The sequence below is a fragment of the Oncorhynchus keta genome, chromosome 30 (assembly GCF_023373465.1).
Source record: "Oncorhynchus keta strain PuntledgeMale-10-30-2019 chromosome 30, Oket_V2, whole genome shotgun sequence".
Classification (NCBI taxonomy): Eukaryota; Metazoa; Chordata; class Actinopteri; order Salmoniformes; family Salmonidae; genus Oncorhynchus; species Oncorhynchus keta.
In genome coordinates this window covers 29,446,542-29,469,387 of record NC_068450.1, presented here as the reverse complement: position 1 = coordinate 29,469,387, position 22,846 = coordinate 29,446,542, and the positions used below count along the sequence as shown (strand labels likewise).

The 22,846-nt window shown below is 44.2% G+C and overlaps 1 protein-coding gene across 1 annotated transcript; it reads right to left on the bottom strand.

Moving 5' to 3' along the window:
• Window positions 1–15,727: 15,727 nt before the first annotated feature.
• LOC118376744 (alpha-2Db adrenergic receptor-like) lies at window positions 15,728–19,280 on the bottom strand. Its single transcript, XM_035763502.2, has one exon. The coding sequence runs from the start codon at window positions 18,725–18,727 to the stop codon at window positions 17,339–17,341; it is 1,389 nt and encodes a 462-aa protein (XP_035619395.1). The 5' UTR covers window positions 18,728–19,280; the 3' UTR covers window positions 15,728–17,338.
• Window positions 19,281–22,846: the final 3,566 nt, after the last annotated feature.

Genomic DNA, 22,846 nt, shown 5'->3' with positions numbered 1-22,846 from the left:
TTGGTGTTTTAGAACACAATGAAAGTACTCCGAACTCTGGTTCTCCAATCTGAATATTGGTGTTATAAAACACAATGAAAGTACTCCGAACTCTGGTTCTCCAATCTGAATATTGGTGTTATAAAACACAATGAAAGTACTCCGAACTCTGGTTCTCCAATCTGAATATTGGTGTTATAAAACACAATGAAAGTATTCCGAACTCTGGTTCTCCAATCTGAATATTGGTGTTTTAGAACACAATGAAAGTACTCCGAACTCTGGTTCTCCAATCTGAATATTGGTGTTATAAAACACAATGAAAGTACTCCGAACTCTGGTTCTCCAATCTGAATATTGGTGTTTTAGAACACAATGAAAGTACTCCGAACTCTGGTTCTCCAATCTGAATATTGGTGTTTTAGAACACAATGAAAGTACTCCGAACTCTGGTTCTCCAATCTGAATATTGGTGTTATAAAACACAATGAAGGAATTCCGAACTCTGGTTCTCCAATCTGAATATTGGTGTTTTAAAACACAATGAAAGTACTCCGAACTTTGGTTCTCCAATCTGAATATTGGTGTTTTAGAACACAATGAAAGTACTCCGAACTCTGGTTCTCCAATCTGAATATTGGTGTTTTAGAACACAATGAAAGTACTCCGAACTCTGGTTCTCCAATCTGAATATTGGTGTTATAAAACACAATGAAAGTATTCCGAACTCTGGTTCTCCTATCTGAATATTGGTGTTTGAGAACACAATGAAAGTACTCCGAACTCTGGTTCTCCAATCTGAATATTGGTGTTTTAGAACACAATGAAAGTACTCCGAACTCTGGTTCTCCATTCTGAATATTGGTGTTTTAGAACACAATGAAAGTACTCCGAACTCTGGTTCTCCAATCTGAATATTGGTGTTTTAGAACACAATGAAAGTACTCCGAACTCTGGTTCTCCAATCTGAATATTGATGTTTTTAAGAGAGCCTTGTGAAAACCATTGTTGGTGTTTCAGTGCATGTGAACGGCTGCATAAAAACACAAAAAGCATGTTTTTTGCAGACTGTGTCTCTCATACAATCAAATGGTTTTCAAATGCCAATGGTTTATAACATAAATATTTATTGATGACGATTTTCAGACATGTTTGAATTAACATTTTTAAGAAGACGATGGGAATTGAATAAGTTTCTGTCACACCCTGATTTGTTTCACCTGTCTTTGTGATTGTCTCCACCCCCTCCATGTGTTGCCCATCTTCCCATTTCCCCCTGTGTATTTATACCTGTGTTCTCTGTTTGTCTGTTGCCAGTTTGTCTTGTTTGTCAAGCACCGTTTTGTCAAGCAGCATTTCTCTAGTCTCTCTTTTTCTCACCCTTCTGGTTTGACCCTTGCCTGTCCTGTCTTTGAGCCCACCTGCCTGACCACTCTGCCTGCCCCTGACCTTGAGCCTGACTGCCGTCCCGTATTTTAGCCCCACCTCTGGATTATCGACCTCTGCCTGACCTGACCTTGAGCCTGACTGCCGTCCTGTATTTTAGCCCCACCTCTGGATTATCGATCTCTGCCTGACCTGACCCTGAGCCTGCCTGCCGTCCTCCTACCTTTGCCCCTACTCTGGACTTTAGACCCCTGCCTGCCTTGATCTGTCGTTTGCCTGCCCCTGTTGTTGTAGTAAACACTGTAATAAACATAGGTCAGCATCCCAGAGTTGATGATTAGCAAATAAAAAAGAAAGCATTTGATGCTTCAAATTAATTTATTGAAAAAGTAATTTTGGACTCATTATTTTTATCATCCTGGACAAATGTATTATTATGTATTTTCACAAAACTATATTTTCTTGTGTCCTTTGTTTGAGCATAATAACGTACATTTGACCTTTAGAATGATCAATGAGGAGTTTACAAACACACTATAAGAGCAGGGAATACAATAAGAGGAGAGACTCACATTTACACTATTTGGAAACTCCAGACGAAGGGATCTAATTCTGCACGAGACAGGATAAGAAACACCATCATAGTGTTTTCAACCTTTTCCGTGTTAGTGCTCCCAGTCTCTGGCAAGATGTTGCACAACTCCTGACTTTGTTGTGTTACAAAACACCAAGTCATGTTTCAGAACACTTTAAATCTGTGTCATAACCCCTTTAAGGCCCATCTGTTACAAAACTCCAGCAAAGCTCAGGTTTCGTCTCCTTAATTTAAAAAAAATGTTTTATTTCACCTTTATTTAACAAGTTCTCATTTTCAACTGCGAACTGGACAAGATAAAGCATAGCAGTGTGAACAGACAACACAGAGTTACACATGGAGTAAACAATTAACAAGTCAATAACACAGTAGGAAAAAAAAGGGGAGTCTATATACATTATGTGCAAAAGGCATGAGGTAGGTGTAATGGCGTTCTTCGTTTGTCGAAAGAGAGTCGGACCGAAATACAGCGTGGTGGTTACTCATGTCTTTAATGAAACAAATGACGATACATGAAATAACTTAATAAATACCAAAACAACAAACGGAACGTGAAAACCTAATACAGCCTGTCTGGTGAACAACAACACGGAGACAGGAACAATCACCCACGAAATACACAGTGACACCCCGGCTACCTAAATATGGTTCCCAATCAGAGACAACGAGAATCACCTGACTCTGATTGAGAACCGCCTCAGGCAGCCAACCGAAGCTACACCCCTACTCAGCCGCAATCCCAATGCCTACAAAACCCCAATACGAAACACAACATATAAACCCATGTCACACCCTGGCCTGACCAAATAATTAACAAAAACACAAAATACTAAGACCAAGGCGTGACAGACCCCCCCCCTAAGGTGCGGACTCCCGGACGCACCTCAAAACCATAGGGAGGGTCCGGTTGGGCGTCTGTCCATGGTGGCGGCTCCGGCTCGGGACGTGGACCCCACTCCATTAATGTCATAGTTCCTCCCCTTCGCGTCCTGGGATAATCCACCCTCGCCGCCGACCATGGCCTAATAGTCCTCACCCAGAACCCCACTGAACTGAGGGGCCGCTCGTGACTGAGGGGCAGCTCGGGACTGAGGGGCAGCTCGGGACTGAGGGAGCTCGGGACTGAGGGGAAGCTCGGGACTGAGGGGAAGATCGGGACTGAGGAGCAGCTCGGGACTGAGGGGCAGCTCGGGACTGAGGGGCAGCTCGGGACTGAGGGGAAGCCCGGAACTGAGGGGAAGCCCGGGACTGAGGGGAAGCCCGGGACTGAGGGGAAGCCCGGGACTGAGAGAAAGCCCAGTACTGAGAGGAAGCCCAGTACTGAGAGGAAGCACAGTACTGAGAGGAAGCCCAGTACTGAGATGAAGCTCAGGCAGGTAGTAGGCTCCGGTAGATCCTGGCTGGCTGGCGGATCTGGAAGAATCTGGTTGACTGGCAGATATAGAAGATCATGGCTGACTGGCGGATCTAGCTGCTCTATGCAGGCTGACAGCTCTGGCTGCTCCATGCAGACTGGCAGCTCTGGCTGTTCCATGCAGACTGACATCTCAGGCTGCTCCATGCAGACTGACAGCTCAGGCTGCTTCATGCAGACTGACATCTCTGGCTGCTTCATGCAGACTGACAGCTCTGGCTGCTCCATGCAGACTGACAGCTCTGACTGCTCCATGCAGGCTGACAGCTCTGGCTGCTCCATGCAGGCTGACAGCTCTGACTGCTCCATGCAGGCTGACAGGTCTGGCTGCTCCATGCAGGCTGACAGCTCCTTGCAAACTGGCAGCACCTTGCAGACCGGCAGCTCCTTGCAGACTGGCAGCTCCATGCAGACTGACAGCTCCTTGCAGACTGGCAGCTCCTTGAAGACTGGCAGCTCCTTGCAGACTGGCAGCTCCTTGCAGACTGACAGCTCCTTGCAGACTGACAGCTCTGGCTGCTCCATGCAGACTGACAGCTCTGACTGCTCCATGCAGGCTGACAGCTCTGACTGCTCCATGTAGGCTGGCAGCACCTTGCAGACTGGCAGCTCCTTGCAGACTGGAAGCTCCTTGCAGACTGACAGCTCTGGCTGCTCCATGCAGGCTGGCAGCACCTTGCAGACTGACAGCTCAGGCTGCTCCATGCAGTCTGGCAGCTCAGGCTGCTCCGAACAGGCAGGAGGCTCCGGCAGCGCTGTAGAGGAGGAAGGCTCTGATAGCGCTGAACAGGCGGGAGGCTCCAGCAGCGCAGGAGAGGCGAGGCGCACTGTAGGCCTGATGCGTGTTGCTGGCACTGGTGGTACTGGGCCGAGGACACGCACAGGAAGCCTGGTGCGGGGAGCTGCTACCGGAGGACTGGTGTGTAGAGGTGGCTCTGGATAGACCGGACCGTGCAGGCGCACTGGAGCTCTTGAGCACCGAGCCTGCCCAACCTTACCTGGCTCGATGCCCACTCTAGCCCAGCCAATACGAAGAGCTGGTATGAACCGCACAGGGCTATGCACCCGCACTGGAAACACTGAGCGCTCCATAGCATAACACAGTGCCTGCCCGGTCTCTCTCGCCCCCCGGTAAGCACAGGGAGTTTGCGCAGGTCTCCTACCTGGCATAGCCATACTCCCTGTAAGCCCCCTGAGCCACCCCCCAATACATTTTGGGGGCTGCTTTCCGGGCTTCCTTGCCAACCGTGTTCCCTCGTATCGTCGGCTCCTATCTCCTGCTGCCTCTGCTCTCCTAAGTGCCTCCACCTGTTCCCATGGGAGGCAATCTCTTCCGGCCAGTATCTCCTCCCAAGTGTAACAACCTTTGCCATCCAACACGTCTTCCCATGTCCATTCTCCGAATAATTCATCCTCCTTTCGCTACTCCTGCTGTCGTTGCCTGTTACCACGCCACTCGGTCCGTGTGTGGTGGGTGATTCTGTAACGGCGTTCTTCGTTTGTCGAAAGAGAGTCGGACCGAAATGCAGCGTGGTGGTTACTCATGTCTTTAATGAAACAAACGACGATACATGAAATAACTTAATAAATACCAAAACAACAAACGAAACGTGAAAACCTAATACAGCCTGTCTGGTGAACAACAACACGGAGACAGGAACAATCACCCACGAAATACACAGTGACACCCCGGCTACCTAAATATGGTTCCCAATCAGAGACAACGAGAATCACCTGACTCTGATTGAGAACCGCCTCAGGCAGCCAACCGAAGCTACACCCCTACTCAGCCGCAATCCCAATGCCTACAAAACCCCAATACGAAACACAACATATAAACCCATGTCACACCCTGGCCTGACCAAATAATTAACAAAAACACTAAATACTAAGACCAAGGCGTGACAGTAGGCGAATAATTACAATTTTGCAGATTAACACTGGAGTGATAAATGATCAGATGGTCATGTACAGGTAGAGATATTGGTGTGCAAAAGAGCAGAAAAGTGAATTAATAAAAACAGTATGGAGATGAGGTAGGTAAAAATGGGTGGGATATTTACCGATAGACTATGTACAGCTGCAGCGATCGGTTAGCTGCTCAGATAGCAGATGTTTGAAGTTGGTGAGGGAGATAAAAGTCTCCAACTTCAGCGATTTTTGCAATTCGTTCCAGTCACAGGCAGCAGAGAACTGGAACGAAAGGCGGCCAAATGAGGTGTTGGCTTTAGGGATGATCAGTGAGATACACCTGCTGGAGCGCGTGCTACGGATGTGTGTTGCCATCGTGACCAGTGAACTGAGATAAGGCGGAGCTTTACCTAGCATGGACTTGTAGATGACCTGGAGCCAGTGGGTCTGGCGACGAATATGTAGCGAGGGCCAGCCGACTAGAGCATACAAGTCGCAGTGGTGGGTGGTATAAGGTGCTTTAGTGACAAAACGGATGGCACTGTGATAAACTGCACCCAGTTTGCTGAGTAGAGTGTTGGAAACAATTTTGTAGATGACATCGCCGAAGTCGAGGATCGGTAGGATAGTCAGTTTTACTAGGGTAAGTTTGGCGGCGTGAGTGAAGGAGGCTTTGTTGCGGAATAGAAAGCCGACTCTTGATTTGATTTTCGATTGGAGATGTTTGATATGAGTCTGGAAGGAGAGTTTACAGTCTAGCCAGACACCTAGGTACTTATAGATGTCCACATATTCAAGGTTGGAACCATCCAGGGTGGTGATGCTGGTCAGGCGTGCGGGTGCAGGCAGCGAATGGTTGAAAAGCATGCATTTGGTTTTACTAGCGTTTAAGAGCAGTTGGAGGCCACGGAAGGTGTGTTGTATGGCATTGAAGCTCGTTTGGAGGTTAAATAGCACAGTGTCCAAGGACGGGCTGGAAGTATATAGAATGGTGTCGTCTGCGTAGAGGTGGATCAGGGAATCGCCCGCAGCAAGAGCAACATCATTGATATATACAGAAAAAAGAGTCGGCCCGAGGATTGAACCCTGTGGCACCCCCATAGAGACTGCCAGAGGACCGGACAGCATGCCCTCCGATTTGACACACTGAACTCTGTCTGCAAAGTAATTTGTGAACCAGGCAAGGCAGTCATCCGAAAAACCGAGGCTACTGAGTCTGCCGATAAGAATATGGTGATTGACCGAGTCGAAAACCTTGGCAAGGTCGATGAAGATGGCTGCACAGTACTGTCTTTTATCGATGGCGGTTATGATATTGTTTAGTACCTTGAGCGTGGCTGAGGTGCACCCGTGACCGGCTCGGAAACCAGATTGCACAGCGGAGAAGGTATGGCGGGATTCGAGATGGTCAGTGACCTGTTTGTTGACTTGGCTTTCGAAGACCTTAGATAGGCAGGGCAGGATGGACATAGGTTTGTAACAGTTTGGGTCCAGGGTGTCTCCCCCTTTGAAAATGGGGATGACTGCGGCAGCTTTCCAATCCTTGGGGATCTCAGACGATATGAAAGAGAGGTTGAACAGGCTGGTAATAGGGGTTGCGACAATGGCGGCGGATAGTTTCAGAAATAGAGGGTCCAGATCGTCAAGCCCAGCTGATTTGTACGGGTCCAGGTTTTGCAGCTCTTTCAGAACATCTGCTATCTGGATTTGGGTAAAGGAGAACCTGGAGAGGCTTGGGCGAGTAGCTGCGGGGGGGGGGCGGAGCTGTTGGCCGAGGTTAGAGTAGCCAGGCGGAAGGCATGGCCAGCCGTTGAGAAATGCTTGTTGAAGTTTTCGATAGTCATGGATTTATCGGTGGTGACCGTGTTGTTGGCAGCTCAGTTGCCACTAGTTGTAGTGTTCCAAAACTCTTCATTTTAACAGTGTACAACGAGCTCCAAAAGTATTGGGACAGTGACACATTTTTTGTTTTGACTCTTTACTCCAGCACTTAGAATTTGAAATGATACAATGACTATGAGGTTAAAGTGCAGACTGTTTAGAAATCACAACACCTTTTATACAAAGTCACACCATTTTAGGGGACAGTCCTGAATGGATAGTGAATAATGATGAGTGAGAAAGTTAGAGGACAGAGGAGCCTCTAAAAGAAGAAGTTACAGGTCTGTGAGAGCCATTAATCTTGCTTGTTTGTAGGTGACCAAATACTTATTTTCCACCATAATTTGCAAATAAATTCATTAAAAAAAACTTGGATTAGCTAACACAACGTGAAATTGGAACACAGGAGTGGTGGTTGCTGACAATGGGTCTCGGGACCTATGTAGATTTTCCACAAAAAAACAGCTGTTTCCAGCTACAATGGTAATTTACATTTAAGAATGGTGAGCAAAAATCCCTGAACCACACGGGGGGACCTAGTGAATGACCTGCAGAGAGCTGGGACCAAAGTAACAAAGCCTGCCATCAGTAACACACTACGCCGCCAGGGACTCAAATCCTGCAGTGCCAGACATGTCCCCCTGCTTAAGCCAGTACATGTCCAGGCCCGTCTGAAGATTGCTAGAGAGCATTTGGATGATCCAAAAGAAGATTGGGAGAATGTCACATGGTCAGATGAAACCCAAATATAACTTTTTGGTAAAAACTCAACTCGTCGTGTTTGGAGGACAAAGAATGCTGAGTTGCATCCAAAGAACACCTTACCTACTGTGAAGCATGGGGGTGGAAACATCATGCTTTGGGGCTGTTTTTCTGCAAAGGGACCAGGACGACTGATCCGTGTAAAGGAAAGAATGAATGGGTCCATGTATCGTGAGATTTTGAGTGAAAACCTCCTTCGATCAGCAAGGACATTGAAGATGAAACGTGGCTGGGTCTTTCAGCATGACAATGATCCCAAACACACCACCCGGGCAATGAAGGAGTGGCTTCGTAAGAAGCATTTCAAGGTCCTGGAGTGGCCTAGCCAGTCTCCAGATCTCAACCCCATAGAAAATCTTTGGAGGGAGTTGAAAATTCCTTGTTGCCCAGCAACAGCCCCAAAACATCACTGCTCTAGAGGAGATCTGCATGGAGGAATGGGCCAAAATACATTTACATTACATTACATTTAAGTCATTTAGCAGACGCTCTTATCCAGAGCGACTTACAAATTGGTGCATTCACCTTATGACATCCAGTGGAACAGCCACTTTACAATAGTGCATCTAAATCTTTTAAGGGGGGGGGGGGTGAGAAGGATTACTTTATCCTATCCTAGGTATTCCTTAAAGAGGTGGGGTTTCAGGTGTCTCCGGAAGGTGGTGATTGACTCCGCTGTCCTGGCGTCGTGAGAGAGTTTGTTCCACCATTGGGGGGCCAGAGCAGCGAACAGTTTTGACTGGGCTGAGCGGGAACTGTACTTCCTCAGTGGTAGGGAGGCGAGCAGGCCAGAGGTGGATGAACGCAGTGCCCTTGTTTGGGTGTAGGGCCTGATCAGAGATCAAATACCAGCAACAGTGTGTGAAAACCTTGAAGGCTTACAGAAAACGTTTGACCTCTGTCATTGCCAACAAAGGGTATATAACAAAGTATTGAGATAAACTTTTGTTATTGACCAAATACTTATTTTCCACCATAATTTGCAAATAAATTCATAAAAAAATCCTACAATGTGATTTTCTGGATTTTTTTTCTCATTTTGTCTGTCATAGTTGAAGTGTACCTATGATGAAAATTACAGATCTCTCATCTTTTTAAGTGGGAGAACTTGCACAATTGGTGGCTGACTAAGTACTTTTTTTGCTCCACTGTAAGTTAATCTGTCCCAATACTTTTGGTTCCCTTAAACAGGGGGACTATGTACTAAAATGCTGTAATTTATTAACGGTTCCTCCGATATGGATGAAAATACCCACAAATTAAAGCTGACAGTCTGCACTTTAACCTCATACTCCTTGTATCATTTCAAATCCAAAGTGCTGGAGTACAGTGCCAAAACAACACATAATGTGTCAATACATGCTAATAGGCTGTTGGGTGCAGCTGAAGTCGCCCTTGGAAAGTAGATAGAGACACACCTGCTTGAGTGGGGCTGATATCCTCTTGATCTTCTTAATGTAAAAACCTTCTTGTAGGCCTAGTTTATCTACAGTCAAGGGAAGCAAATGGTTCTCTTTCTTGAGTCTTGCTTAACCAATCAGAAAGTGAAGAGGATCGGTCGTCGTGGAGTTTGAGAGTTCGGTGAGGAGTGCTCATGGAGCATGAGAAGAGAAGAGGCCTGGAGACATTACACTTGGATCAGAGCACTGAGAAACAGCACTGCTAATTAAACAGCATTGTGTTTCATTATTGCTGCAATGGAGCAATTGATTAGAGAGTTGATTAGAAAGATAATTGAATTGGGTAGCGAGATTTGACAAGGGAGTTTCATGCCTGGTCCAATAGTAATCGAAACAGTGCAACGCTATTGCAAAACAAATTGCATGTGAGTTCTTGATTATTGTTTCGCATTCTTGACACCTGGTGAAGAAGGAATGCATAATGATTGCTACATAGAGAATATATCCCGAGGTAAATTGAGCTACACATCAATAACACCTGTACAGAACTGTAATCTTAAAAATAATTTGAAAATAATTGTTTTGGGATGAGTGTAACGACTCTCTTCTATCTCCTCCTCTGACAAGAGGTAGAACAAGGATCGGACCAAAATGCAGCGTGGTGGTTACTCATGTTCTTTCATGAAGAATAGACGATACATGAAATAACTATATATATACAAAACAACAAACGGAATGAGAAAACCTATACAGCCTGTCTGGTGTCAACTAACACAGAGACAGGAACAATCACCCACGAAAACACTCACAGAATATGGCTGCCTAAATATGGCTCCCAATCAGAGACAACGATAAATCACCTGACTCTGATTGAGAACCTCCTCAGGCAGCCGTAGACTAATTACTCACCCCACAAAACCCCAAGACAAAAAACACACCACAATAACCCATGTCACACCCTGGCCTGACCAAATAAATAAAGAAAACACAAAATACTAAGACCAAGGCGTGACAATGAGGCTGATGATTCATTATTTGGTCAAAAGTGATGTGTTTGAGGTAAATATATATTTTGGAGCAAGTCTCCATCAACACACCAGTCCTAAATATCTCATGCACTCTCTAATTTAGTTTATAAATAATCTGCAGCACTCTTTAAACCATCTCCCTTGGAGAGAAAATATACATGAAAAGAGTGCCTGATCACTCCCTTCTCTGACAACCACCTCCTGAAAAAAGGCCAAAAACATATTCAAGCATCTCTGCTTCAGTGAAACCCAAGAGGACTGGATGATAGCTTATATGATGCCTTTTTCCTCTAAACCACTAGACCGTGTACACTGGGAGACTGTAACTGTTACATACTGTTAGTACAGCTCAGTGGTACTGCTAAATACCATAAGTACAGATCAGTGCAACTCTTATATGCTGTTAGTACAGCTCAGTGTGATTGTTATATACCGTTACTACAGCTCAGTGTTTCTGTTATATACAGTTAGTACAGCTCAGTGTTATTGTAATATACCGTTAGTACAGCTCAGTGTTATTGTAATATACCGTTAGTACAGCTCAGTGTTACTGTTATATACCGTTAGTACAGCTCAGTGTGATTGTTATATTCTGTTAGTACACCTCAGTGTTACTGTTATATTCTGTTAGTACACCTCAGTGTTACTGTTATATACCGTTAGTACAGCTCAGTGTGATTGTTATGTTCTGTTAGTACAGCTCAGAGTTACTGTTACGTACTGTTTGTACAGCTCCATGTTATTGTTATATACCGTTAGTACAGCTCAGTGTTACTGTTATATTCTGTTAGTACACCTCAGTGTTACTGTTATATACCGTTAGTACAGCTTAGTGTTCAAGTTATATACTGTTAGTACAGCTCAGTGTTACTGTTATATGCTGTTAGTACAGCTCAGTGTTATTGTAATATACCGTTAGTACAGCTTAGTGTTCAAGTTATATACTGTTAGTACAGCTCAGTGTTACTGTTATATGCTGTTAGTACAGCTCAGTGTTACTGTTATATGCTGTAAGTACAGCTCCGTGTTATTGTTTTACACAATTAGTACAGCTCAGTGTTACTGTTATATGCTGTTAGTACAGCTCAGTGTGATTGTTATATACCGTTAGTACAGCTCAGTGTTACTGTTATATACCGTTAATACAGCTCAGTGTTACTGTTATATACCGTTAGTACAGCTCAGTGTTACTGTTATATACCGTTAATACAGCTCAGTGTTACTGTTATGTGCTGTTTGTACAGCTCCGTGTTATTGTTATATACTGTTAGAACAGCTGTGTTACTGTTATATACCGTTAATACAGCTCAGTGTTACTGTTATATACCGTTAATACAGCTCAGTGTTACTGTTATATACCGTTAATACAGCTCAGTGTTACTGTTATATACCGTTAGTACAGCTCAGTGTTACTGTTATATACCGTTAATACAGCTCAGTGTTACTGTTATATACCATTAATACAGCTTAGTGTTACTGTTATATACCGTTAATACAGCTCAGTGTTACTGTTATATACCGTTAATACAGCTCAGTGTTACTGTTATATACCGTTAATACAGCTCAGTGTTACTGTTATGTGCTGTTTGTACAGCTCCGTGTTATTGTTATATACCGTTAATACAGCTCAGTGTTACTGTTATGTGCTGTTTGTACAGCTCAGTGTTATTGTTATATACCATTAATACAGCTCAGTGTTACTGTTATATACCGTTAATACAGCTCAGTGTTACTGTTATGTGCTGTTTGTACAGCTCAGTGTTATTGTTATATACCATTAGTACAGCTCAGTGTTACTGTTATATGCTGTTTGTACAGCTCAGTGTTACTGTTTATATACCGTTAGTACAGCTCAGTGTTACTGTTATATACTGTTAGAACAGCTCAGTGTTACTGTTATGTGCTGTTTGTACAGCTCCGTGTTATTGTTATATACCGTTAATACAGCTCAGTGTTACTGTTTATATACCGTTAGTACAGCTCAGTGTTCACGTTATATACTGTTAGAACAGCTCAGTGTTACTGTTATATGCTGTTAGTACAGCTCAGTGTTACTGTTATATACCGTTAGTACAGCTAAGTGTTCACATTATATACTGTTAGAACAGCTCAGTGTTACTGTTATATGCTGTTAGTACAGCTCAGTGTTACTGTTATATACCGTTAGTACAGCTCAGTGTTACTGTTATATGCTGTTAGTACAGCTCAGTGTTACTGTTATATACCGTTAGTACAGCTCAGTGTTCACGTTATATACTGTTAGAACAGCTCAGTGTTACTGTTATATTCTGTTAGTACAGCTCAGTGTTACTGTTATATACCGTTAGTAGAGCTCAGTGTGATTGTTATGTGCTGTTAGTACAGCTCAGTGTTACTGTTACGTGCTGTTTGTACAGCTCAGTGTTACTGTTACATGCTGTTTGTACAGCTCAGTGTTACTGTTACGTACTGTTTGTACAGCTCCATGTTATTGTTTTACACAATTAGTACAGCTCAGTGTTACTGTTATATGCTGTTAGTACAGCTCAGTGTGATTGTTATATACCGTTAGTACAGCTCAGTGTTACTGTTATATACCGTTAATACAGCTCAGTGTTACTGTTATATACAGTTAGTACAGCTCAGTGTTACTGTTATGTGCTGTTTGTACAGCTCCGTGTTATTGTTTTACACAATTAGTACAGCTCAGTGTTACTGTTATATACCGTTAGTACAGATCAGTGTTACTGTTATATACCGTTAATACAGCTCAGTGTTACTGTTATATACCGTTAATACAGCTCAGTGTTACTGTTATATACCGTTAGTACAGATCAGTGTTACTGTTATATACCGTTAATACAGCTCAGTGTTACTGTTATATACCGTTAATACAGCTCAGTGTTACTGTTATATACCGTTAGTACAGCTCAGTGTTACTGTTATATACCATTAATACAGCTCAGTGTTACTGTTATATACCATTAATACAGCTCAGTGTTACTGTTATATACCGTTAATACAGCTCAGTGTTACTGTTATATACCGTTAATACAGCTCAGTGTTACTGTTATATACCGTTAATACAGCTCAGTGTTACTGTTATGTCCTGTTTGTACAGCTCCGTGTTATTGTTATATACCGTTAATACAGCTCAGTGTTACTGTTATGTGCTGTTTGTTCAGCTCAGTGTTATTGTTATATACCATTAGTACAGCTCAGTGTTACTGTTATATGCTGTTTGTACAGCTCAGTGTTACTGTTATATGCTGTTTGTACAGCTCAGTGTTACTGTTTATATACCGTTAGTACAGCTCAGTGTTCACGTTATATACTGTTAGAACAGCTCAGTGTTACTGTTATATGCTGTTAGTACAGCTCAGTGTTACTGTTATATACCGTTAGTACAGCTAAGTGTTCACGTTATATACTGTTAGAACAGCTCAGTGTTACTGTTACGTACTGTTTGTACAGCTCCATGTTATTGTTTTACACAATTAGTACAGCTCAGTGTTACTGTTATATGCTGTTAGTACAGCTCCGTGTTATTGTTTTACACAATTAGTACAGCTCAGTGTTACTGTTATATGCTGTTAGTACAGCTCAGTGTGATTGTTATATACCGTTAGTACAGCTCAGTGTTACTGTTATATACAGTTAATACAGCTCAGTGTTACTGTTATATACCGTTAGTACAGCTCAGTGTTACTGTTATATACCGTTAATACAGCTCAGTGTTACTGTTATGTGCTGTTTGTACAGCTCCGTGTTATTGTTTTACACAATTAGTACAGCTCAGTGTTACTGTTATGTGCTGTTAGTACAGCTCAGTGTGATTGTTATATACCGTTAGTACAGCTCAGTGTTACTGTTATATACCGTTAATACAGCTCAGTGTTACTGTTATATACCGTTAATACAGCTCAGTGTTACTGTTATATACCGTTAGTACAGCTCAGTGTTACTATTATATACCATTAATACAGCTCAGTGTTACTGTTATATACCGTTAATACAGCTCAGTGTTACTGTTATATATCGTTAATACAGCTCAGTGTTACTGTTATATACCGTTAATACAGCTCAGTGTTACTGTTATATACCGTTAATACAGCTCAGTGTTACTGTTATGTCCTGTTTGTACAGCTCCGTGTTATTGTTACCTCAGTGTTACTGTTATATACCGTTAGTACAGTTCAGTGTTACTGTTATATACCGTTAGTACACCTCAGTGTTACTGTTATATACCGTTAGTACAGTTCAGTGTTAGTGTTATACACCGTTAGTACACCTCAGTGTTATTGTAATATACAGTTAGTATAGCTCAGTGTTCCTGTTATATATACCGTTGGTACAGCTCAGTGTTATTGCTTTATACAATTTGTACAGCTCAGTGTTACTGTTATATACTGTTTGTACACCTCAGTGTTATTGTTATATACCGTTAGTACAGCTCAGTGTTACTGTTATATACCATTAGTACAGCTCAGTGTTACTCTTATATACTGTTAGAACAGCTCAGTGTTTTTGGCACCAAGCCCATACATCTGATGGCATGGGGACTTTGAAGACATTCCTCAGTGGATATAAATAGTGTATTTATTTCTCAGACAATAGAACCAAGATAACTTCCCTCTCCCTGACCACATTCTGCGTTTCTCATAGAGGAATAGCGCAATGTCTCACGTACAAGGAACCCAAGGTCTTTTTTTTTGTTTTAGAACTACACAGCAGATTCAAATAACCAACTCATCATCAAACTTTGATTTAATTGAATCAGCTGTGTCGTGCTAGGGGCAAAAACCTAAATGTGCACCCCTTGGAGTCCCAAGGACAGAGTTTGGGAAACCCTGGCCTATAACACTGCATTTGGACTTACATCCTCTTTGTCATAACCGATCCAACATGAAACGTGACCCAGGTGTAATAAGTTCTGATCAGCTATCTATAGAACAGAGGTTCTATATGTGGCCTGTCTGGGAATTAAAACCACAGCCTTGGAGTGGCTAGCCCATTTCCTCCAAATGGAATTTGTCAGTCTCCGCATCTCCATTTGCTTAACCCTTCGCTCTTTGTGATGTGTGCATGATATGACAACATTCATTTTCAGTCCCCAGATTTGCCACATCTGGAGATCTGAATCACATCTTCCTTGACATCACTGTCATGTGGCTCACGTCTGCAACATGGCCAGTTGTGGATTAATTTGTCATGCTATAAACGCCTGAGGCTTTGCGGTTAAGAAAATGTTTTTAAAAAGGTAGATGAACAGTTGTAATCCAAAGCAGAAGCATTTAGCCTACTGTTTAATTAGACTAAGCCATATAAGCCTTATATTGCAATATCATACAGAACAAAGAGGATTAAGGATTTAAGCTTGGTAAGGGATGTTAAGCCATTGTTGAAACAATACACAGTGGTTCCCTGTCACTGGAGGTCTGCCTGCGCACAAAGCCGATGACAATCAAAACACAGAAGAGGAAGTAGTAGACCAACTAAAATATGTTTAATCTAATATTTTCCTCACTTCCTTTCTCACACACACAAATGCACACACGCTATATTTTGGAAAAATGTTGAGTTTTCTAAAATGAAATATTTGGCTGAAGATGATAATAATTTCAGCAATAAATCATGTTAGATTATAATTATGATATAAGGTGTCTCAAACCATAGGTAAATGCTCATGATCTTCCTTTCTCATTGGGATAAAATAATATAAGCAAGTGTAAAGTGTGATCGATCTACCTGTTTACATACATTGTCTACAAGTATCTAAAAGAGGCACACTCATATTTTGATAGGTGGTTTTGTAAACCATAGAATATGCCATGCCAATGCATTCCTCACGCAGCATAGTGCCAGCAGTGCAGAGTGCATGTTTCAGCCCCATGGACAGCAGTGCCTGGGTTTTGGGGGCTCAGCAATGAGGTAGACCTGAGGTCCACTCAAACCCGTCTGACAGAAGTTGTAATCAATAACATTTTGGATTTATTTTAAATAGACTGAAAACTACATCTAATTATAAGGGTGCAGTGAGATCCCCGATGGGTTGGACGATACTTTTCTCGTCAATCATCTTGAACAAACTTCTGTAAATCAACCAATCCTCTGTCGTTAATACAATGGAAAGGTCAAATGCTGTATTATCTAAATGTTGAAAGTGCGTGGGCGACAGAGAGAAACAACATGGTGCAGTTTGAGGCCATGTGGCAGATCGTGATGCGGGCGCTGGAGATGGGGGTGTGAGCAGGTGGGTCTGGGAAGGGGTGATGTGGATGTTTGTGTGCATCGCTATGTTGTTGTTTGTATGTGTATGTTTTCTATTGTTTAAAAAATACAGAAATAAAATCTTTACATTTTGATACCTCTGTCAAACTCGACCAAGCAATTGCAGTCATTTGTAATCATTTAGGATAGGCTACTCATCAAAAGTAGACGCTACACCCCTGTTCTCACTCTCATTCCTTATTGACGACAGTGTGATGAATGATTCATGTTTAGATTCTAAAACACCCAGCGCCCCACACAGCTTTATCAGCTCTGCAATCTGGGTTCATGACATTATTTTTACTCTGAACCAAATGATCATTTTTTTTATCTAGATGGGACATAAAATATTAATTACAGTACAGAAAAGAACGGGTTGTACAAAGGTGCTGGAATTATTATGCTTTGGCCTTACATAACTTAGCTACATCACTGAATATTAAATTAATTCTTAACTTTGAAAGCAATATGATTCAGTAGTCATATTAAAGCATCTATGACAATATATATATATTACTTTTGTTTAATACATCCTATTCCCTCTGTACATTGTTTCTAATATTCACATATTGGTGCACAACACGAGATATTTTGATATGACATCATCATATTATTTACATATAAAAGTTCATTTAGAAACTAATAGTCATTCAGAGGTGTAGGGCTGAGCGCTGGATACGATGAGCAGTGAAGCACAGTCAATCAGTCATGGCCATCAAAGTGACCCTTCTTTTCAAGTGGCATTAGTGCGTTTTGAAGTCCGGCAAACTATTTTCTTAAACGCCTTACGGAAATCCCTGTTGAAAATGGTATATATGATAGGGTTCACGGAGCTGTTACAGTAACCAATCCAGAAGAAGGTGTTGAAGAGCGCACCGGGGATGTAGCAGCTCTCCCTGCAGATTGCGTGCAGGCTATATGTGAAGAAGAAGGGGAACCAGCAGAGCACAAACACCCCCATCACCACGGCGAGCACGAACGTGAATCGCTTCTCACGCATCTGGGCCACTTTGGTCTTGGACGAGGCCGCCGCAAGGTGCTGCCGATGGGCTGCCAGGGCGGAGTTGGCAGTATTTTTAGGGTCTTGGAAAAGCTGTGTGGCGCGCGCCGAGGCCCAAGATAGGCGGCAGCTCTGGCGTGGGCAGCACTCCGAGCCCTCCACCTTCATTCGCTTGGAGAAGCGCTGGTTACGGGGTTTGTCCGATGCACAGCAGCTCTCCTCCAGGTCGATATCATCCAGCTCCTCCTGCCTGTGGTGGTCCTCGGAGCTCTGGCTACTGGGGCTCTCTATCTCCATCCGCTCCTTCCTCATGAAGCACGTCTCTGACTGGGAGGGCTGCCTCTCCAGGCCATTCTTAGCCACGAACACCGTGGAAGAGCGCTGCTTGGCCACTTTATAGATCTTACAGTAGACTAGGATCATGATGAGGCCCGGGGCAAAGAAGGACACGAGGCAAGAGGACAGGATGTACCAGGTCTCGTTGTTTAACAGACACTCGTGCTCATCATGCTTGGTCATGATAAGAGGTGGAAAGGAGATGACGGCGGAGATGACCCACACCATGGCTATCATGGACTTGATACGCTTGGGGGTCCGCTTCAGATTATAGCTCACTGCCTTGGTGACGGACCAGTAGCGGTCCAGACTGATGGCGCACAGGTGGACTATAGACGAGGTGCAGAAGAGTACATCCAGTGCCAGATAAAAGGCGCACCAGGGGCTCCCAAAGTACCAGTAACCCATGACCTCATTGGCAAGGGAGAACGGGATGACCAGTGTGGCTACGAGTATGTCCGCGCATGCCAGGGACACCAGGAAAAGGTTCTGGGGCGCGCGGAGAGCCCTGCTGGTGAGCACGGCCACGATGACCAGCACGTTACCAACGATGGTGACCAGAATGATCACGGTGACCAGCAGGATGATGAGCGCAGAGCCCAGCTCCGTGTGCGGGAGAGGTCCTGGTGCGCTCGAGGAGTTGGCATCCTGCAAGGTGTTGTAGGTAACGGTGATAAACTTGGCTACATCCATCATAAACGCATCTTCTCCTGGGTTATTTATAGCGTGCGCCTTTCCACCCCCAAACAGCTTAACTTGGATGCATTCAATTGTTGATGAAGTCATTAGTCTTAAAGCATTTAATCAATGGAGACACGCTGTACACTAGGTTGTGTGATCAGGGAACAGATATAGCCTAGAGCACATAGGTCAAATACGTGAGGACCCTCAGCGTCCTGGCGAGCTGCCCTCATCTTCAGTTCCATAGAGGAGGGTCCGCAACAGCTCCGTGCTTGGTAACAGCTCCGTGCTCGGTAACAGCTCCGTCCTCGGTAACAGCTCCCTGCTCTGTACTCACAGCGTATTGAGTAAGTTTTTTCCACTATGAAGTCCGGAATCCAAATGAGTAAGTCTCCATATTAGGGTGATATTCCAGCAGCATCAAAACATTTTGTTTCCGTTATCTCTCTGTCGGTCTCGTGCGCGCAGTGCTGTATGTTGTTTTGTTAAAATAGTGTCCTCCGTGTAGCACAAGGGGCAGCGCGCGTTGCGAGATGGAGACACTTCTCGTGGTGTATGTGTGCATGCAGGAGTAAAGTGGGCGATATCACTCCTAAGACCAACCCATCTCCAAGCTTAGCGAGACAGAAAGAGAGAGAGAGAGAGAGAGGTCCGACCATCTTGAGTTTACTTTGGATAAGGAACAGTTGAAGGGAGACTGCTCCTAGAATGACCTAATTGGTTCTTTATTCAGCTCTCATGCACAGAAAGAAAGCCATTACAGCCCACCTACAGATGGTAATGGAAGTTGATTCATAAACATAAGAATAATTTAACCATCAACTGTTATTAGCATCCATTATTTCATTTTGATAACAAATGGAGAACAGCATGAATGGCATGTTGGTATGCTGGTATGTTGACTTGAGGTGAGGTTCATGACTGGAAAGTGAGATCATTTAAGCAGGAGACAATGTGTCTGCTGACTGGATCATATGATGGTATGGTGTGTAAGGTTCAAGACATAATAGCAGCTTCAGGGCCAGACAATGGACTATGTTTAGGATCATCATCTACATGATGATAGTAGGAGATTAGGGACAAACAAATAAGGACTAAACAGTTTTTACAATGTCACAGGTTTTTAAAATGCTTTCATAGTGTTCGTTTTCACTACTTGAACTTCAGTCATCATGCAATGCTGAGCTGATAATAAAGAGATGGAAACTGAACCAGTAACTTAGCTATGTTTTGAATAAGGATGTCTCAATTTACAGAGAAAAGCATGCCTAATTTGTCCTATCAGTGATGACATGTTGTGCACTCTACATTCACCTCTCTCTTTCTCCCATATTACACAATGAGACGGAAATGACAGAATACCTGTCTGTCTGTTCCTCAGACCACATTTGCTGCAGGGGCAGAGTGACGTAACAGACAGAGTGCTCTGTTCAGCTGTGCTGTGTAGGGCTGAGGATAAAGCTATTTACCCCATAGAGGCATGGAGACACGTGGACGGAGCAGACAAAGCTATGACGGCCACCCAGGGTAACAGGGAAAAGCAAGGCTGATTGCAATTCGACAAAACGCAGCTCGACTCTGAGCACGTTGCTGCAGATCTATGATTGAGTCATTTTAGGTTTGCCACAAATATCCAGGGCACTCCATTTGCTAAATAAACAGGGTGTGCAGACAGGAGGTGTGAGTGTGTACTTATCTGAGTGCAGTGTTGTGTGTATTACTCAGAGTGGGGTGGGGGGGCGCATGAATGTGTGTATGTTGTCAGGGAGGCTCAGTTCTAGCCTCCCTCTGCAGGTCCCCTACCTCCCCACCACCATCCCCCCAACCTGCCCCCATCCATCCCTGAGTCTAAGCTGTAGCTTCCAGTGAATGCTGAGAGGTTCTCCTCACCTGAAGGGTGACTGTCAAAGTGGATCAGAGCGAGGTCTGGTGATGCAGATATGCCCCTAGTTCTCCACCTGTAATACAGACACAGCCCCAGCCCCACCTCAGCTCACCTCTGCTCCAGTCCAGTCATTATCAGGAGAACATGCTTTTTGAGATAGCAGAAGAGCAGAAAAACATTTCAGACAACACCAAAAGATTTCAGACAACACCAAAACATTTCAGACAACCCCAAAACATTTCATACAACCCCAAAACATTTCAGACAACACCAAAACATTTCATACAACCCCAAAACATTTCAGACAACCCCAAAACATTTCAGACAACCCCAAAACATTTCAGACAACACCAAAACATTTCATACAACCCCAAAACATTTCAGACAACACCAAAACATTTCAGACAACCCCAAAACATTTCAGACAACCCCAAAACATTTCAGACAACCCCAAAACATTTCATACAACCCCAAAACATTTCAGACAACCCCAAAACATTTCAGACAACCCCAAAACATTTCAGACAACACCAAAACATTTCATACAACCCCAAAACATTTCAGACAACACCAACACATTTCAGACAACCCCAAAACATTTCAGACAACACCAAAACATTTCAGACAACACCAACACATTTCAGACAACCCCAAAACATTTCAGACAACCCCAAAACATTTCACACAACACCAAAACATTTTTAACTCATCCAGTTGTAAGGCTATTTTTAACCTTGATGATGTGAAAGACCAGAGGGAGAATTAAGAGCAATTTTATAATTGGTATCATGTAAAGTATGTGACTTCAATAAAGGCTTTGTTGTTGTGGTTTGAATAATTGTAGGCATAACCGGCATCAACTTTCCCCCCCATAAGGAGATGCAGTCCTGTACTGTGTTGTCTTCAGTATTCAGGTGCTGGCACAGTCTAGATAAAGAAAAACAGCACTCTCATTTATCAAGGTCTGATGAAAAAACACATCCTGGACTGACTGTCATTACTTCAGCAATCTCCTCAACAGCACAGAAAAAGTTTAAGGCAGCGTCAGGACAATCATCAACTACATTCAAAGAAATGTGGTTTACAGTAAATATCAGTTTTGACGGTGCCACTGCTGTACTGGTTAGGCCAGGGTGCGACTAGGGTGGGCATTCCATGTTCCTTTTTCTATGTTTTTGTATTTCTTTGTTTTTGGCCAGGTCAGCCTGACCTCCGGTTATCACCCCGAGAGTAATGGGCAGGTAGAGAGAGTGAACCAGGAGGTGGGTAGGTTTCTGCGGTCATATTGCCAGGACCGGACAGGGGAGTGGGCGAGATGGCCCAGAACTCACTACGCCTGTCTTCTACTAACGTGTCCCCATTTCAGTGCGTGTTGGGGTACCAGCCAGTCCTGGCACCATGGCATCCGAGCCAGACCGAGGCTCCTGCGGTGGAGGAGTGGGTGCAGCGCTCCAAGGAGGCCTGGAGGGCCGTCCAGGAATCCCTCCAACAAGCCAGTGGACGGCAGAAGAGCAGTGCTGACCGCCACCGCAGTGAGGCCCCAGTGTTTGAACAAAAACCTACCCCTCCGCTTGCCCTGCCGTAAGCTGGGGCCGCAGTGTGTAGGTCCCTTCAAAGTCCTGTGGAGAATAAACTAGGTGTGTTATCGATTACAACTCCCTTCCTATTATCATATTAATCCCTTGTTTCACGTGTCTCTCCTCAGGCCAGTGGTATCTTGTCCCCTGAAGGACGGTGAGGTGCCGGAGGTCCCTCCTTCCCCTCTGGACATCGAGGGGTCCCCGGCGATACGGGCCATTCTGGACTCGAGACGCCGGGTGAGGGACCTGCAGTACCTCGTGGACTGGGAGGGGTATGGTCTGGAAAAAAGGTGCTGGGTACCGGTGGGGGACATTTTGGATCCGTCGATGTTGAGGGATTTCCATCGCCTCCATCCGGATCGCCCTGCGCCTCGCCCTCCGGGTGGACCTCGAAGCCGGTGTCAGCGCGCTGCGGGAGTGCTCGGCGGTCGTCATCGTCACCGGCCTACTAGCTGCCACTGATTCTTTCCTCCCCCTCCTTGTCTGTTTTTTGGTTACACCTGTTGTGTATTTGCTAATTAGTTGGGATTTATTAGCCAGCCGGCCCGCCTGCTCTTTGTGCGGGATTGTTTCGTGTAACTTGTGTGCATGTCTGTGGGTTACGTGTTTCCCATTTCGTGGGTTTTGCTGGACAGTTTAAGTCCCCGTGTTTGGGGCATTTGTTTTGTTGTACGCCCTGTTTTTTCGTGGGGTTGGCTTATGTTTGCCGTTTTGTGCATTAAATTACCCTGAACTACCCTGAACTCTCTGCTTCCTGCG